The 20,199-nt window shown below is 43.0% G+C and overlaps 1 protein-coding gene across 2 annotated transcripts in view; it reads right to left on the bottom strand.

The window, feature by feature from the left end:
- The window catches only part of GRIK1 (glutamate ionotropic receptor kainate type subunit 1), a gene marked incomplete at both ends in the record, with an annotated part of 177,704 nt that extends 160,280 nt beyond the window's left edge, over window positions 1-17,424 (bottom strand). For both annotated transcript variants that reach the window (XM_080612276.1, XM_080612275.1), the window contains one exon: window positions 17,295-17,424. In XM_080612276.1, the coding sequence (XP_080468402.1) occupies window positions 17,295-17,424 (130 nt within the window). The remainder of the gene's footprint in view (window positions 1-17,294) is intronic.
- Window positions 17,425-20,199: the final 2,775 nt, after the last annotated feature.

A 20,199-nucleotide genomic window follows, 5' to 3' on the forward strand; every position in this document is an offset into this window, starting at 1 on the left:
GGTGACTGTAAAAGTAACAGACTGTCAGTAGCAGTCAGAGTTGTCATTGTTTTGTCACTGCCAGTTATTTGAATTTTTAAGACTTACAAAGCCAGGAAACTTGCTGCCTTTCTTACAATTTGCTAATTTTTTTTCTTATCCTGGCAGAAATACAGAACATCTTTGGGTCTTAACTGAGTACAAAGATATCCCTACTGAAAAGAAAATAAATAAATCTTTTATTCCCCATTAGCTGCAAATACATTCTTACACTGTCTTGGTAGTTTTATAAGTACATACATGTGACTTGCTAGATGCCCAAGTGCACACTGCAGTGTTCTTTCAAGTTTGGGGCAAAACACAATATGCCCAGATAAGAGAAGCGTATTTGAAAATTTCATAAGAGATTTTGCAATAAATCCTCCACTCCATAATCTCTTAAGCATGTTGCATGCTGGAAAGCACTTGAGTTTTACTAGAAAACGTGCATAAACACAGTTCCACATACTCAAGATTATCATCAAACTGCCAATTTGCTCTTATCTAAGGTTTTTTCATTCCATTTCCTTTTCTTTACCCTCCTTGTGTACTGGTGCTTGAGCTCATGATGACAGGAGATAGCAAGACTGCAGTAAAGAGCTATTGTAGCAGAACTCCAATCACTGACTCTCATAAAAATTATCGCCTTTATAAGGCAAGCTTGCAGGCTTCAGAAGCAACCTCCAGCTCACATTTTTAGGGCTGAGAGGGCAAGAGAAAGGAGCATAGATTGAAAACCGGTGACAGGAATTTGGAGGACTATAACCTACCTTAGCATGCCAGCAAATGACTACAGCCAAACTGCTTCAGGACTGCTGTTCCTGTTACCATATGTGGTCCATATGTATAAGCCGTATCACCACATGCAGATATCACTGTAGAAATGTATCATTTTCTTTCCTAATGGACCCATGTCCCTTCCTCATATTGCAACAGTCTGAGTCATTGAGAAAATGACTCTCCAAATTCCAGCTCCTCTTCAACCACTTTACATAGGAGAGGACATCATATCCCTTGATTGCTGTATGCTCTCTTTGCAAGGACTTTTTCTTCCTTCTAATTCATACATAGATGTTTATGATGAATATTCTATGTTGCAAAGGGCTTTCACATTAAGATGAAAAATTCTTCGATTTTGTGCTTTACTAATCTTCCACAACATAACAGAGCAGTGTAAATTTTGAGATGCGTGAAGGATGTAGATCACACTTTTTGAATAACAAACATCAGTGTAGTTCTGAACATCTCATGCTCCTTGAATTCTTGAAACATGTTTCCCTGTAACGAAGAGAAAGCTGAGCTACACTGATGAGCCTGGTATTCTAGAAATTGTTATCAAAGTTCTTTCCTTTTACGTCTGTCTGCATCCTGATTGCACCGTCTCCCAGGCTGGACGGGAAGGAAAGATATTGTTGGTATCAAGCGCGTATGGCTTGAAGCATCACATCTTAAGCTGCTCTTGCCCCACAAGGAACACAAATCTCACCAGATCTAATTTGTTTTGATTATACGTCTTCAGAGAGTGTAGAATGGGGGAAAACTGTATTTTGCTATCCCAGATATAATCTAGTTTGTATATAACAGATGCATCTGATTTCTTAAGCCAAAAACTTAAGTCCCTTTTCCATACGGATTTTCTAAAGAAACAAAGCTTGCAAAATCATGCTATCTGATCATCTCAGTCCTGTTAACACCAACAATTTAACCACTGGCCACCTTTAGCCAAGTTTGACAAATGGTAGAGATCTCAAAGGCATGCAATTCCTATAAATTTTGTGAAAACCTATTTGGGGAATGCAGTAAACAGCTTCACTGAGGGAAAAGCTCATTACCTGCAGGTTTGATCTGCTGGCTGTGTGTGTCTTGGGAACAACAGTTCTGCCTCTTGCTGCTTGCTATTTGGGGATAGGCAGGAGGACTTTGAAGAAAGGGGAGAACCACAGGTGATTCTGTGGGAAGGAGGTCAACAGGGAACTAGAAAAGCAGCTGAGGTTGCAGTAACTGTAGGATGGGAAGAGGCAGAAGACAAGCCTCGGTTTCAGTAGGCCAGGTCTTCAGCAAATAGTTTGTTTCCTGGACCTTTATCTATCTATTTATTTATTTATTTCCTTCCTTTTTTCCTTCATTCACTTGCAATATAAGCATTCCTGTGTCTTAGAATAAATGCAGCATCATTATCCAGCAAAAGAGATCTAGCAGCAATGGGGTTTTCTTTAGGATGCAGTACAAAAAAACTGAACAGATCCTGTTCTTGGATGATTTAAGTTCATCTGGCTCTTTGGAGGTCAGGGAGCTCCTCAGATTTAGATCAGACCTCACCCAAAGTATTCCTGTGTATTCAGAGATTGGCAATGTGAGTGGAAAATTCAAATTAATAAATTGTGATACTGTGTTTCACGTGTTCACAGCTGCCTTTCCTTTCTTTAGGTAACATACTCCTGTGTCCACTGAGCATGTAACGAAGAATGGCAGAAGCTAATCCATCCCAAAATGCACCGTTTCTACTAGCTACAGGAGTGATTGAATGACCTCAAAATATTCAGACAGAATCACAGGTCATGGGGACCCTGAGACCCCTGTACCATCCTAAGTGTGAATACAAAGGGTCTTTTTATTTTACTTTGGCTCTCATCAAGTAGAAATGAGCCAGGCTGCCTACCGTTCTCCCACTGAGAAGAGGTGGGGGCTGCCTGCTGCCCCCCTCCATACCAGGAGCTCACTGCTGGTGACAGGGGCTGTGTCCCATGTGGTGGATGCATTACCTCCTCACTTGCCTGTAAAGCTCAACAGTTTGGGTTCCTTCTCTCTCACTCATATTTTTATATGCATTTTTGCTATATTACATTTAAATATGACCCTTTTAATCAGGTTACTCAGTATAATACAAGCAAAATTATGACCAGATGGATGCTGTTATTGCATTACCTATTTTTATCTCCACTGATTCTTCTACTTATTTCACAAATCACCCTATTGAAAATGTGACAGGTTTATGTCAGTCACAACAGGACTGTAACAACATTAGCTCTACCATGAATTCAGCGTGACACAAAAATTGTATCGTATTTGACCTTATTTGATACATTCGTGTACTGAATCAGAAGCTCCATGCTAAGCTGCATAAAGGAAGAGAAGATTCTTTTCTAACAAGGCATTTTTTCTATATAAATAGGGGTTTGTGCTTTTAGTGTTTGCTGTGCTAGCTCCAACCATGTGATTGTATGTGCATAATAACGCTATTTCTAGAAACTGGCTAGAAGATATTCCAGCTCTCCGTTTCAAGCCTGTTTACAGCACTATCAGTAGCTGGAACAACTTACACCTGATAGCATCTGTTCTTACTATAAACTAGTGAATTTTGGCATTCTTTCCATGCCTCTGCTTGGTGATAACAAGCAGGGCAGAGAAGGAAACCTTTGCAAAAGTGGGAGACTTTGAAAAATCAGCAGCTGGAGAAAAAGGAAGTAGGACAAGGCTTATTACTGTTGATTTCCTCAACATAATGGAATCCAGAACCTTCATTTGCAGTTTGGATGAGCTGCAGTAAATTGCCCAACTGTTCTCTTCTGTCAGAATAATACACTTGCCAGAACCTCATCACTATAAACTGCCATAGTTCCATTGGCTCTGGGGGAGGCAAAGCTAAAGTAGCCTTTGGGTCTTTTTTTCTGAGAAAAAGTCGTCTGTCACTTAAAACAAAGGTCAGAGAATCAGAAGAGATTATTTTGTACCCCATTTCATCACAAATCTTCTGTAAGAACTCACAGATAAGAGTAAAGACTTCGTTTTCAAAGAAGTTTTGCACTTAAATCTGCTAAAGATGAGCAATTTGAAGCTCATGTCAATCAAACGGTTGTCAACGGGGTTCATAACAAACTGACTGCTATGGAAGAAGGACTGAGTTTTTAATCTTTAAAAAAGTCTGTGCCTGCTTCCTTCATCCCTGCCAAAAGTAAGAAGTGATTTTAAATATGATACATGGCCAAGGAGCTTGTTAGCACCTACTTTACTTAGTAGGAATCAACATTTTAATTACAAGCCTTGCTTTCAAAAGGTTAAATCAGAAGTCTGGCTGACCACCATCTCTTTCTACCCCACCTGTCTCTGTTTTAACTTCGAGGAGTAATGAAGGAACAAATTGTGCGTATTAAAATTCTAAAATGTGAAACTAAATACATTGAATATTCTTTTTAAAAACTTCTTTAATTCTCCAATATGACTTAATTCAGCAGTGATAACAAGATATAAAACCTGACAATTTGGCACGAGCAGTAACTACATTTCATTCAGATTTTTCCTGTGCGTTTAGAATTATGGATCAAATAATCAATGAAGAGAGTTTACTAACATAAATTTACATTCACTGTTACATATTACTTCTTATAAAATACCATGAATCATTACATTATTCTAAGAATTGTAATAAAATATGTTCTTGGTATTGCAAACAGCTGAGTTGCAAATACAAAAGCCAGGAATTCTAGCATTAATTAAAGCTCCCCATCAAATTTTGTTCTGCACCTTCTAAGCTTAGTTAATTAAATTACTTTAAAATCCAGTTTCTTACTGTGCAAATGCCTAGTCAGCTGGTATCACTGAGGAGCTCAGTCTCCCACCTAAGAAATGCCAGCCTTTACAACAGCAGTTAAAAGCCATTGGAGAAAAGCAGCTTCACGCTATTCTTACCAGAAGGTGTTAAAGATGAGCCCTGGACATAAACCTTGACTGGCTGCCAGACACCCACCCAGATGTTCTCTCACTCCCCCTCTTAACAGGACAGAGGTAAAAAACTAAGATTAAAAAGCTCCTGGGTCAAGGTAAAGACAAGACAGTGAGATCACATGAAAGTTACTGTCATGGGCAAAACAGCCTCAACTTGGGGAAAACTAATTTAATTTATTGTCAATGAAAATAGATTGGGATAGTGAGAAACAAAGACAAATTAAAACACCAGCTTTCCCCTTTACCCTAGGCTCAACTTCACGCCTTCTTTCCAACTTCTTTACATCCTCCACCCTAAGCATTACAAGGGGAGTTGAGGTCAGTCCATAGCAGCTCCTCTCGCCACACCTTCCTCCTCACACTTTTGCCCTTCTCCAGCGTGGGTCCTCCCCGTGGACTGCAAGTATAAACCTTTCCCAGCACAGCCTCTCCATGGGCCACAGTTTCTTCTGGGAATTTCCACTTGCCCTGGCCTGGGGTCCTTCACAGCTGCACTGTTGATGTCTGCTCCATCATGATCTCTCCAGAGCCTGCAGAGGATCCCTGCTTAGGCACCCGGAGCACCTCCTCCTCACCTCCTCCTCACCCCGGGTGCTCCCAAGACTGTTTTGGACACCTTTCCCCTCACCCCTCACTGATGGGCAGTGTTCTGCGTTTGTTTCTTGGTGCAGTTTCAGAAAGTCATAAGCATTATTGCTAAAGTTTTTGTTTTCTTGCACATGATACTTCTAAAAAAACACACAGAAAACAGATCAAGCCTGACTCTGATGAAGCTTCTCACAGCACAGAGGGAAATTACTAAGGATAAGTACAGCTGCTCGGAAACAAGATTCACCTTTTTATTGACAATGCATGATAATAACTTAGCACTCACAGAAATACTCAGGACAAAGTTTCATACAATGGCTTTCTGAAATTACCTTTGTGAAAAGGAAGAAAAGGTGGGATCTCATCACCCTTTTGCTTATGGACTTGTAGAAATAAATTAGTACATAAGTCATCTTAAAACAGTAGTTGTCATATTAATTATTCTGAATTTATAAAGGGCCATTCTCTTTTCCCTCATCAGCCTTTCTCATTATCTTCCAGTGCAAAGTATTCCAATACATCATGGAAAACAGGACTAACTTCTGCCTACATAAAATAGGCTATGAAACACCCTGATTAACACAGAAGTAATCTGCTTACACACAGAAACATTCCCATTTAAAGCGAAGAACCAGAGGGCATAAAGCATATAGCCATCTAATTAGCAAAAAATATTTTCTTTCTCTTCTGATTCTGTGCTAACCCCAGCACTGCTGAAAAGGTTGAGATGTATCCTCAAGTGTCTCTGCTGATGGAGAATTTGACAAAGCAGGTGTGACCTTGATTCACTCACCCAGAAAAATGCTGTCTGCAGGAGTCCCAGGCATGTTTGCCACCACTTCAACGTAAAGGACGTGCTGCTGCTCCTCCATGTGCTGCTCCCAGAAGACAGGGAGCACAGCTGCCACGGGGGAAGGAAATGAGGTGCCATGATACCAGGTCTCCCCGTTTGCTCTCCCCTGTGAAGCTGATGAGGATGACACAGAGAGGAGGCCATGGAGAACCTTAACATTGGTGCTCTTCCCACACTGGTTAACATCCTCTGGCCCCATGAAGTGTCTGCACCAGAGAGTTGTGATGCAATTTTAAGCAAGCAGTATTTGTGGCAGCTGTAGTGTCTGGCTTTTATGTGCATACATGGAATGCAATTCATAAGAGGAAACAGGACTAAATTCATCTTTTCATAGAGAGGCACAGAACTGTTTGCAACACTCGATCCTGTCGGTACTATGTTGCTTTAAAGAATCACCCACACAGCTTCCTCCTAGGGGCCCGTGTTAGGCATAGAAGGAAACAAACACAGATGAGATCTCCACACACTGAGAGAGCGAAGAGAAGAAGGCTGGAAGCCAGGAATTCAGCCTGATAGCAGCATGCGTCTGAGTAAAACAGCAGTGCATAAGTATTTCACTTGGATGCTGCAAACAAGCGGATTGTTTGGTTTTTTTTAAACACATCTGTGTATCATACATACATTGGGCACCCAAAAAAGAAGGTCTACACAGATCATAGAATCATAGAATAGGTTGGGTTGGAAGGGACCTTAAAGATCATTCACTTCCAGCCCCCCTGTTATGGGCAAAGACACCTTCCACTACACCAGGTTGCTTCAAGCCCCGTCCAATCTGGCCTTGAACACTGCCAGGGATGGGGCAGCCCCAGCTTCACCGGACAACCTGTGCCAGTGTCTCACCACCTCACAGTGAGGGTGTATTCAATGTAAATCTACCCTTTAGATGAGAAGATAAATGTTTCTTGATAGCTTTCCTTCATCGGACAGTTCTGATTTCAAGATGACAGCAGAAGGATTACAGTTTCCCACACCACTTCCTGTTCAGGGCACATCCCACACTCAGTCCAGCTGCAGATGCTTTTTAATGTCAGTACGTGGATCAAGGACAGGACATGGTCCCCAAGGAACAGCCTAGCACCCTAATAGGAAAAAAAAAAGGCTCGGGCAGCAAGGTATGCGGTGAGCCACACTGATGCACGGCAGATTCTTCATTTCAAAGAGAAAAATCTGCATTCTTCAGAAAACAGTGTTAAAAAATTTAATCTTCATTCAGTTCAGTGGAGCAGCTTTATAATTTACAGCACCAGATAGAGCTAGAAGATGTAATGTGAAATATCTGAAGCAGTTCTTCCCTTGTATTAAAATGCACCTTGGGCAACAGAGCCTTAACTTCTCTTAACATATGTTTCTAGCAGATAAGTAAACAATTTGGACGTGAAATGAAAATTTTCAAGATAGTTACAGTTGGAAAACATTGTCTCACATTAGATTTTGGCTGGAGTGCCCCACTGATACATTTCTGGGGTGGTTTGGCATAGCTCAAAGGAAACAGCTTCGGAAGAATAAAAAGCTTTTTGTGTACAAGTTGTTGGATCAGAGATAGCAAGAAGAGAGACATCATTTTTACTTCAAAATTCTGAAAGTGGCCTTGGTGGGAGGACTGAATCGTGTGCCACAGCATGTGGCTGCATGAGCTGAGCATCTCCATTCTCAGAGAAAAAGGAAGCAGAAACAGAAAGGACAAGACTGGGAACCTTAAAGGCTCCTGTGCAGAGAAGAAATCCACTCAATGCATTGAGCAGCATCAACATTTGGCTTATAACCATTTACAAAATCTATAGGCAAGTGCACACTGAACTTTGCATTTGATAGCGTCCACTCAGCTCCGTGAGGCTTTGTGTGCAGCACCAATCTGCAGGTGAGTGCTGAAGTCATCCCGACACCACCACTGCAACACCTTAGTGGCACATCACAGACCAGCAAGTCACCCCCAATGAATTTTAGCACAGTCAAAATCCAAGCAGTCTCTTTTCAAAGTAAACCCATGCATGGGACACTAAGCCATTCTCTGCAGCGAGCTCCCTCTCTACCCAGATCCCTGACACTGGGCTTAGGGAACCTGTGTAACAGACAAGAGGGCTATGTGTCCTCAGGGGGACCTTTGCCAAACCATTTCCAAATGGAGAAGCAGGAAACCTTGTATTTCTACTTTCTATCATTAGGGTAGGCAAAGAGACATAAATTTGATGGTCTGGTGCTGTGAATGCAGTCACTGACAGCTTTATATGAATAGCCAGATAAGTACCTACCATAGCTGTTTCCACGATCTATATGTTGCCCAGAGCTGCAGAAACAAGCCTGTCCCTTGCCTGGATTTGTTCCTACATCTGTATGAGCCAGAAGCATGCACTGTTCCTTTGCTGTGGTGCCAGACAGCTTTCCATCACCAGACACCACTGGAAAAAGACCAGCAGAAGTGTCTCATCCTTCTCCAGGGCCAGGTGCACTGGAAAAAACAGCCATATCTACTGCTGATGGGTGGCACAGGTCTCCATCCTGCACTGCACTAGTGATCCTTGCCATGCCTGTATGACAGGAAAGGAACATTCCTGCATTTCTGATTGGTTTTTACAGGATGATATAGAATTATACCAAAAGCTTTTTATATAAACATATAAGATTTAAAAAGTGAAACCCCAGAAGATGGGAAATATGAAACTGGTGCTGACTGAGCAACTTCAAAATCCCATCTCTTCTTACCCAAGTGCATACATTATTCTTCAGGATTTCTGCCTCATTTACTGTACTGTTTTGATATAGTCTTTTGCTTTTAATATTTTTAGGTATAGGCAAATAAATTTGGGATATAGCATTGTATTAACAAAGCCATTTTGTTTAGCATGAGCACGGTCTATCATACAAAATGCGCCTGAGCAATCATAAGGGAAAACAGTATAGCAGTGACTCCATGTTCTTCTTGCACCCTGTGCAAGATATTTACTCATTCATCTCCCATTCCAACAGGCTAACAAAGATGATGTTTGATTTTTAAATAACTTCCTATACTCTTTCTGAATCCAAAGATGAATAAAAGCATTCAAAACCAAAACATGAATATATTTTAATCAGAAATTTAAATTTTATTTGATTCCAAATTGTAGGGAAGAATTCTTAAGTGGCTCACTATTAGTTCTTTCAATAGTTCTCAATAGCTTATTACTATACCACGAGATTGCTGAAGTTACTCATCATGCATTTTGACTCACTGGCCAATCTGACAGTGACTAACAGTCTCTGAAAAAGCGCAGTACAGCTAAAAAACCTGACCCAACTTTTAAACAGCTTTCTCTGTGATACTGACATAATCAAACAGTGTTTTACATATGTCACCCTGTTGCTGCAGCTACCTGGCCTCCTCTCTGACTACTGATAGGAAGCCTTTAAGCTTGATATGGACTTGATGTCTTGGGACCATTCCAGAGAAATCAGGATTAATTCGCAGTTCCTCAAAAGTGAAGTAACTATTTCACATAAACTACTTTTCACATTCCATCAGGCCCAAGCTTCCTATTCATAGCCTTTATAGAAACGACTGGGCTGGCACAGGGCCCCCAAGACATTTAGAAGAAAGCCGTTTGCACAGCAGGAAGGAGGATTAAAATGGTTTTGGCTTCTCTTGTATTTTTTCTTGAATGTAAGCAGAGAAAAGGTGATTTTTGTGAAAGCAAAAGTTGTATTTATTGTGTTGGGGTTTCTTTTCCCCTCTGGATATTTACATCTCAGTGCATCTAATTTTCATTTCTCCGTATCTTCATCAGGCTTGAGACTGACACAGTGAAAGCAAGTGACTCTGAGCCCTGAGATGTGTAGTTCGTGAAGCCAGAGTTAATTCCTAGCTAGCACGGCTGTAGAATTTTGTTAGGACACCTGAATATTTGATAAAGACTTCAACTGTTTCGATGGTACAGTCTACATCCCTGCTTATGGCTGATATCATCTGAAAGCCTCCTTCGAACTTCTTAGATTCTTCCTTGGGGAAGAGGGAAACATCATGCTGGAACAGACATGATGCAAGAGAACAAGTCAGGCCAATTCACAGGGGTTGCTGTGTTTGCCTGGAAGCTACAGCCTAGTGAAAACACTTAACCACCTTGACAGTGCACATCCTTCTAGAACTGGTACAGATAACAAAATGCTTCTGTATTCAAAATACGTATAATTACAGGGGCATAAGTGTCATAGTGGAGTAGTCTGTAGGAGTGCCAAAATGGGGGAAAAAAATTGAAATTCTTCTGTACTACCCTTGCTAAGGCTTACCATGCCTGATCTTTAGCAGAGCAGCACTCTGCTGAGCAGATGCAAAGATTGGACAGGACATGGCAAACCATGCTGAAAAGACGCTCAGAGAAATCTGAGCACTGAAAACGCACTTTCAAGGGCCATGCACATTGGTTGGCTCTGAAGAGCTTCTGGCTAAAGTCAGATACTGCACCTGAAATTTGGCCACTACCCAAATCAGGAGAGGAAGGCATGTACTCTGCTTCTTCAAAGAATCCTCTAACATCAGGGAACATCTCCAGCGTTACGTGCTTTGCACTGCACATCCAGGCCTGAGCTCCAAGTATGTGCAAGCCATTCAGGACATAAAACACCTACATAAAAGTTGCTTAGTTACACACACCTATGCCTCTGTAGCAGCAACACTTAGCATTTCAAACTACTAATTTCCAAAAGATCAATACAAATCTTCACCTAATTTGCAAACTATAAGGAAATGTCAAAGGTGTGATGCAGTGGGCAGAGGTCTGGGGTGATGGCACTCAAGAGACCTGGAGTCGCTCCCAGCTTTGCCACAAGTTTGCCAGCAAAACACGTCAGTTATCTGACCTTGGCTTCCTCAGTCATAAAATAAAACTAACTGTATGTGCTTTGTGAAGTACTCTGAGCATTACTGCTTCAGAATATTAGTGTTGTTATTATTAATTACAATTCTTGTTGAAATATGAAAGTTCATACTACATGAAACAAAGCAGTAAGGAAACTAGTTCAGTATAACTTTCCATCACATGGTAGACCCCCAAAGCACCAATTTCCATGGATTTGCCTTCTAATTACATGATCCAAGAATATAAACTATATGTATGAATATAAGCTGTCTGTATGAACACATAGAGCTTTTCTTCTCAGTCTGTCTTGCAGAATCATGATAAAACCAATCTACAGAATCCAGCTTCCCCTAAAGACAGCACGATTCATAGTAGTTGTTAATTGCTTAATCGTTCTGCTGCATTACAAAATACAGAAGTAGTGTTACTATAGCTAGGTAAAGCTATAAAAAGGCAAGACTTACAAATAGAAGTAGCATCCTTTGATTTACCTGTTTAGAGATATAGCTGTAAGCCCAGATGCATGGGCCACTTGTTATTCATTGCAGGAAAGCAGAGAGTTAGAAACCTACCAGCTTTCGTGTGCACTGTCATAAACCAAGAAGGCTAAAGCTCTAGGGTAGGAGAAAACACTTAACATTGAAGAAGTAAGCAACTAAGTAATACTTAGGATATGTTGGGCTGACATACAGACTGCCATTAACTGCAGAAACAACAGTGGCAGATTAGGCAAGCCTAATTACTCACCTGGGGATCTGGCTTGCATGCTGAGGACATTAATGACACATCTTTCCCCAGGAGGGGAAGCGGAGGTGATCTTTACTAGAAGTGAGTGGCAGAAGCACCATATAAACATTCTGGCAAGACTCTTCTCCATTGCTCATCCAAGGGGGACAATAAATTCATATTTCCAAACTTTTTTCTTCTTTTCTTATAGCTACCTAAAGTTGTTCCTTTAAAATAGCAATTTCTTATTCTCAAAACCTTCAATCCACTGCATACACAAGTGTCTTTTCCTGCTTATTGTGTCCAAAACATTTAGAACTGAAAAGCCAGTATTACCTACAGTGTAGTGAATGGCTCTTACTATATTTTAGCATACTTGATCTTTAAAAGAGAAAAAAAAAAGCATTGGGTTTTTGTGAGTTTTGGTTTGTTTGATTTTTTTATCCCAATGATTTTAAGGTCTCAGTGAGGTACCGCAGGACTCAGGGAAGGCTCTGTCCCTTCTCCACCTGAGAGCCAAAGCAATGCCTCAGGATCTGTGATAATGCTTTTAGCATAAGTGTTGCTTGGACATAATGACTGTGAGAAGTTTTGCCACTCCTTCATATGTGGGTAGAACAAGGAGTTTCACATACCTGCTCACTCAAAACAAGTCCTGCTCTGTATTTCTGGAGGTACTTCTGCACTCTGACTGTCACTTCCACCTACTCAGCATTGCACCAGGACCTCCATGCCACTTAGCAATACGGAAGGATGGCTGGTCTTGAGCCCCTGCCAAAATCAATGTGCTGCAAACATAATTTTCCTTGAAATAGACCAAGTTTGCATGTGCAGATCCAATGGCAGAACGTGGGAACAATTTCAAGGTTAACAGAATTTATAATGCTCCTCTTTTAAACTTCTGATGGGCAGTCTGAAAGCCCAAAGGGAAAAAACGCTGAACATGTAACTGTAAAGAGCCCGATGGACTCAAGAAAATAAGCTCAAAACTGATTCTTAGAGACCACTTCTAACTGGATCATATAACTGATTCACATTTCCCAGTGTCTGTGCCATCCTTCTGCTAGTTTGTGTCTTAGTACAGGTGAAGCTGTAAAGATAATATAAGGAACCTTCTGCATTATTAGAGGAATATAACAAAAAAAGAAAGAAACTTCAGCAGCCCTATCAAATACTTATTCCTCTACCTGAAATAAAAAAGATGATTATTTGGAATAATGAAGCAAATTCAGCATTTGAAAGCTAATTATTTTCTAGCTAATATTATACTACCTTCAGCAGAAAAAGAAAGAAAAAGAGAGGGAAGGGTAATAACATTCCCACTGTAAAGCTTTCCCCAAATCATAAAGTGATTACTGCAAACTAAAATCTGAAGTCAGCCAAAAACTAGGACATACTGGGCTTGTGAGTTACAGATCCAAAGCTGTGGAGTAAAACTAATCAGTTCTTGGATAGGATTTTTTTTACTGCAGTACAATCTATAGTCTTGTTGGTCAAATCAAGCCCTTCTGAGAAAAGAAGATTAGAGAGAGTTGTTTAAAATATTGGGGGGAAGCAGGATTTAATCTTTATTACTGACCAGGATATACAAAAAGACTGTAATGAAAAAAGCAGTATTGAGGTTGTACTTGCGGCCTGAATGAAAGATGTTAAGTGAAGACAGGGCCATATGCCTTCATAAACACTTTCCAGATACAGTTTTTGCCGTGTCACACTGATGAAGCCCAAATGTGTATTAATACCATTCCCTTCACAAACAAAATCTCAGAGTTGACAAAAAGTAGCAAATTTGCAGTAAAATTAGTTAGGTTTTTGTCTTTTTTGTCATTCTCACAGTGTGGGAATGGTAATGTCACACAGGAAAAAACCTCACAGCTCTAGCCCTGCTTGGGAAATATAGACATGTATTTTGAAATGTATATTGAAGATTTCAACTCATTACAAAATAAAATTTTGTAAGTTAGGTTGACTTACATGTGTCTGTTTGAAACCTGTATTTCTCAGTTGGAGAGAAATATTATGGGGCTAATCCTGCATCTTTGAAAACGCAATTCACTAAACCATCGGGACTTTCGCTTAAGTAAGGAATAAATTAGTGCAGAGCATAAGCCTGTGCTTAAATATGCCACATAACTACAGAAACACACAAATTACTGAAAACTACTTCTGGTATGAACTCAAGGATATCTATTTCATCACCTAAAGCAATTCCTATGAAACCTAAAAATTATTCAGTTGTTCATTTGCAGGAGTTGTTAATTTTAGAGATTAATTCCAAGATTCATCCAAGTATAACTTCCTACAGGTATTTGTTGAAAACTGGCACGTTCTCTTTTTCATTAAATCCAGTGATATGTTAATAACTTGCATAGTTTCTCAACTATTGGTTAGTTCTAATCCAGAGTGTAGCTTGAATTACTAACATTTCTAAATTTCCATGTAATATTGATGAAGTATATTCTTATAACCCACTAAGAAGTTTAAATGGCCTTAAGGACATACAGTAAGGTATGAGAAAGCTCTGCAGTATTAACAAATACATTTTGTTGCTGCTAAGATTTCAGTGCTTTGGAAGCCCTTTCTGCAACTTAGCACCTGTTTGTCTTTATTTCTGTTTTTCCTTCTATTCTTTGAGTTAATTTATTTTATACAAGTGGTACATGCAGGATAGATAGGAAGTTTAGGTTGACAAAGTGTAAAAACTAGGAATTCCTTGGAGTTAAATCAAAAATATTAGGTTCATGAACTTTAAATACACCCTTATATAATATAGCCTACCTAGTTTATGTGTAAAGATGGTATTAGTTCACATATCAAGGAAAAGCTTTTTAACAGGAGCATGAAACAAATACGCAGTAAGACAGTAAAATTTAAGTACTGTATTACCTGAAACGGAAAACTATCTCTTATTTCAAACTCCATGTTTTTTACTTTAATGAGTTAACTTACTGGTCATCTTGCCATCCCTCATTTTCTTGTTTAGATGGCTAGTAAGGTAGTCATCAGCTAGATGCTGAGAAATAGCTAGAATTCCTATCACTTTCTCAATTAATTAAATATCAACAAGATAATCCATTTATTTGCATTATAAGCCAGAAAAATAATAATTTAAAAAAAAAAAAATCCAGATCACTAACAGTGGAAAATGCAATTAAACTACTCAGGAGCAAACTGCTGCACCATTGTACAGCACTGCTTTCCTTTCTTTAATTAACCAAAATATGAAGAAGAAAATCTGATGGCTTAATAGCACTTTCCTCACTGTCAGAAATGCTTTGGGATGATTTTTTATGTTATCAATAAGAGTATTGGAAGAGTTACTGTCATCACTTCTGTTTGTCACCTCTGTGAGTGACAGATTCCACAGAGAAACTTGCTGCTTTTAACAGATGTGAAGGATTAATATTTTATAACATCATTACCTTTTAGGCAGGATAACTATGGTAATAAGAATACATTTAATATTTTATGCATTCACAGCCATGTAACAGACAAGGAGCATTTATTCTCCAGCAGCATCTCTCTGGATGTGTATTTGGTTGCTGTGATTGAAAGCTGGGCAGTTTGTCATACTTATCATTTTTTATATTGTGGTGGAAGTAACAGAGTTGAATCAGTACTAAGGTACCATTGCTGCATGCACTGATGGAGTGAATCCAAAATTGAGATACTCACAGATCTTGCAGCAGAGAGTCTACAAACCACGCAGAACAATTTTAGGGAAAAGCAACGTGGGCAACTGCCTGGGAGTCTTGCTAGACCAAACAGAAGCTGCAAAGCAAGTTACGCTTTGCTTAAACAGGGAAGGTGACAGAATCAGGAGTGCACACCCTAAAGCTCTGCCTGAGTCCCTGCAGTGCTGATGCCAGTGGTGAAGGCAAGGTTTCAGTCTAAATGCTTAGCTCTGCGCAGGATATGTTCAAGCAAATTTGTTTCCCTTTACACCCTGGCATGCTCATTTTTCCTTCAGAGACTATTCCCATTGAAGCTAAGCAAGTTAAGGCTGCCTAGCAGCAATGAAGATGCTTGTGTATTTCCAAAGCATCCTGCTGTATCATGTGGCTAAGTTATTTGAACAGTTTACTTTCTTCCACAAGTTTTGTTGGCCCTGAATTTACCCATCTGTAAGAGCTCTGTGTTCCATGTGCTCCATGCCTGTGCACAGATATTCCCCTCAGCTTCAAATGTGGCACAGTTACACTGTAGGGGTGAAAAAAGAAACAGTAAACTTCATCTGCATCCATGAGAAAAGAGTGAGTATACACTGATTATGGACAGTTATGAGCTTACAGATTTTCAGCCCTAAGGTGCTCAGTGCCTTCAGTTTTTCTTCCCTCCTCCCTCCCTCCCTTTGCCTTTGCTCAGCACTTTGAGGGACTGCACCCCCTTTATTTAAATGTTTCAGTCATTGCGCCCCTTGCTCTCTAACCCTGTGAGGAGCTTTCCACGTGATGTTTAAAGGAAGACTCGTGAGGAAAGCTGAGCAGGGTTAACACTTGTCAGATCAAAAGGCATCAATCTTTTACTTTGCTCAGGAACTTCTGTTTTTGCTTCATGTTCAGTATTTGTAAAGCAAAAGAGGGATAGGCAGAGAAAACAGAAGTGTGACAGATTCAGCCTACGTCTTTCCACAGTTTTTCCTAACCCCTAACTCTTTCGATACTTTGTATTCACCGTCTCACTTGACTGACACAAGAAACCCACTGTAGGGAGAGAGGCTTCCTGTGCACTGAGCCCCGTTTCCATGGTGCGGAGTTTTCTACTTAAAAATAAATTCCCGTTTTCTGGGGCTACACGTACGTACAGCACTGGCGGAGCTGCCCCCACTCAGGGCTGGGGGCTGAGGGCAAAGGGGACCAACACGTCCCCCATCCCAAAAGGCTGCCCTGCGCAGGCTGCAGCCGCTCGCCCTCCCCTCCGGCGCAGGAAACCCCAGCACTTTTCGGCACGCATTTTAAGGTCACTGACCCATTCCTGCGGTCCCACGGCGCGGCGCGGGGAGCCACGTTTGACCGGTTTGGGGCGCACTTTACACCCGCGGCCGCGGAGCGCCTCTGAGGTGACACCCTCCTCGCCCACCAGCCCCGGAGCTGCTCCCGGGATGCTCGCCCTGGACCCTTCCCCAGACCTGCTCCGCTAGGATCCCAGTGCCCAACTTCCCGCATCCCGCCACCGCGCACCAAGGCAAACTTTCGGGAGCCGCACCCGCAGAGCCCCGAGGAGCCCGGCAGCGGAGCAAACCCGGGAGACTGCGCCCGCCTCCCCGAACAAACGCCCCGCCGAGAAAAGCCACGGGCTGGGGACAGACCAGCCGGAGTCGCCCGCAGCCCGAGGCCCGGCGCTGCGGGTCCCCGCGGGCTGCGCTTAGCCCCGCGTCCCAAGGGAGGAACGCGGGTCCCGCTGTCCCGGCACTAGAGAGCACCCGCGCAGCGCCCGGGGCAGGAGGGAGGGGAAGAGCCCAGAGGCGGCAAGTCCCCTGCAGCGCTCCTGGTCCCGGCAGCGGGAGCCGGTGGTGTCCGCGGAGCGGACCGGAGCGCGCAGGGCCAACGGGCGGCACTCACCGATCCGCAGCACTTGCTGGCTGCTCCGGGGCAGGCCGGCCGAGGCGCAGAGCAGCACGAAGAGGAGCCCCCCGCCGCTGCCGCCCAGGGCCGGGAGCAGGGGCCACCGCGGGCTGTGGGCACTCGCCATCCTCCGCGCCCGCCTCAGTTCATGCCGGGCTCCACGAGTGCGGGGCTCGGCGGCTACCCCCGGAGGGGCCGTCTGCGCACCGCCGCTCCGCGCCGTCCGCCCATGGCGCGGGGGCTCCGCGCCCGCCACTGCCGCGCTGCGCTGCTCCGCTGCCCTCGAACCCCGCCGCCGCCGGGAGCGGAGGGAGGGACGGGAGGGGGCGGCTCCTCCCGGGGGGCGGCCCCGGGCGGGGCCAGGCGGCTCCGAGTGCTGACCGCGAAGGGCCGTTTGGCGGGGCATCGCGCACGCGGAGGGACACGCACACGGATGCACATACTCGCAATACCGCGCTACTGTTCCGCGACACGGCCAGATCCGCCCTGTGCAGGGCAGAGACAGGGACGGGGACAGGGGCAGGGGCAGGGACGGCGGCAGTGGCGGAGGTGCAGAGATGCCCCCGGTCCCGCCAGCCGAGCGCCCTGCTTTGGACTATGTGCTGTTCCGGTCCCGCGGGTCTGTGCCCGCAAGGATGGAGCCCCTCCTTGGCCTGGGGGAAGCTTTTCCCCCCCTATGCCATCAGCCCCCCAACTCCTGTTTGTTTACCGCCTGGTTGTATAGGGCTTTGAAATACAGACAAGAGGCGAGGCTGATGCAGGTAGCCCCCTGGATGTGCGCAGCTCCCTTCTGGGGGCCAGGCATGAGATCAGGCTGTGGTGAACAATACCTGGAGGCTGAGGGACACCCATGTAGACAAGCTGGGAGAGAAGCAGTGTTTCTACAGTGTGTCTGGACCTCTACAGCCAGGGGAGGGACAGGAGATGTGTCCCTACAGTGCGTCTCCCCATATATGTCAGGAGGCTCAGCAAGGGGACAGCAGGGCTGCTCACCTGGGGTCAGTAGTTCACAAAGTTTGAGTGGTGAGATCTCTAAGACCAATTTGGAACCACTGAGCACAGGGATCAGGCCGCTCCCTGTCTTTGGCTTGGCCAGCGGATCGCTATCGTTTTTCCCCAGTGACTTAACATTCTCAAGTTATTTTAAAAATCTCAGTTTAAAAGGTTCAGTGAAATTGAAAATCCTTTTGCTATAAAGTAAACATATGGATCCTGAGCTGAGATGGAAAAAGAAGAAAACATAATAGGAGAATGACTCCCACCTAGCAACAGAACTAAAATGACATAGCTGAGATCCAAATTTGAAATAATTCAGATCTGTTTATTTTGTATTCTCCTCCAGTCTGTCTAACTATTGTTCCAGAAATTAAGTCCTCGGAGCAGTCGCAGCACATGCTGAAGTGCAATGGAAATGTAAGTGCCTACATTATATCTCCCAGTCAGTCTCAAATGTTTCCTGAAAAGCCTGCCTCTACTGTTTACAGAGCAATTTAGGCTATTCAGGAGTTCTCATTACTGAGATTCCCAGCCAGGGTACTAGTTAGTGCCCCACTTTACATGTCTTGCGGCAGGTTTGACTTGCACCTTGGAGGATTTTTGCTCATGATGTTTATTTTTTGTTTGTTTACCTAAGAGGCACCCTTTCCTAAGGATCAGAGCTCAATTTACTCGCAGGCACAAGCTCCCTGTCAGCTCCCAGGGTAACACAAATACTTTTCCCGTTAGCTTTCATGCCTTGTCTCCTGCTCCCTACCACAGTGTCAGCACATAGCTTGGCCTGTGCCTCCTCTGGGGTCACAACTGCTCCACAGCTTCATGCGTCAGCTGCGATGTTGGCATCCCTGCTCCAGCCCCACACCACCTTTTCACATCTCTGTCTGACCAACAGCCCCCATCCCTTGCTCTGTGGGACATGCCTTAAGAGAGGGTAAGAGACAAGCTTACCATGCACCTTCACTTGTCTCATGCGTTCATACCAGCTGAAAGTTACAATTATATTAAATCACTGGTGTGGTTAACTACTATACACTTTCACTTAGGAGGCAGAAAAGGAATCTGTCAGGCCCCCCTAAACTGGACTGAATGGCTCAGTAACTTTTGCACAGTTTCATAATCTGTCATTACCTTTCAAATCACAAATCAAATGAGAGAAGGCATACATCTCCTAATTCCAGAAAATCTCAAAAGCTACTGAGCAATGGCTAATAACAGCCACCCTTCAGGTACACATTTATTTACTGTACAAACCATGCAGTAGAAGTAGCTCTGACTGGACTGGTCCGCTTCATTTTCACAGTCATGCTGGCACAGCAAATAACAGTAATATAACAGCAAGTACCGTTTTCCAAAGGGAAGTCATATTAGCTCCACTTGACTGAGAAATGGTACTATTTTGAAAGAAAAAAATGAAAATATTTCATCAGGAAAATACACCTACTGATGTTTTCAGAACCACTTGTCCTCAATATAAATGGGTTCCTGCAGAAGTCAAAGACACCACAAAATTCATTTCAGTGAGATAAGAAGTTGACCAGAGCTTTATACTTTTGAAAATACCGTTGGTTTTAGCCTTCTGCTTCTTTGAAGCCCTTAAGAGCAGGGACTGAAAAGAATGGGAAAAACAAGAGCTTAGTAATAACTGTGTGAGGGTGGCAGAGGTTTGCGACCATTTGCTACCAATAGTAGAAAGCTGAACAGCTCGAAGTCTGCTCACCCCTTGTGGCAAAAGTGACTCTTAGGAAGCTTGAAAGAGGTTCTAGCTTCTGCTTCAGCGTGTGGCTAAGCATTACCTAAGTTGCATTCCATGCCTTCATACATAAAGAGCAATGGCTTTTGAAAAACTACCAACAGTTATGGAATAACCCAAACTGTCTGTAATGCTGTAAAGACTAGCCGAACTATA

This window comes from Psittacula echo (assembly GCF_963264785.1).
Source record: "Psittacula echo genome assembly, chromosome: 3".
In the NCBI taxonomy this organism is placed as follows: domain Eukaryota; kingdom Metazoa; phylum Chordata; class Aves; order Psittaciformes; family Psittacidae; genus Psittacula; species Psittacula echo.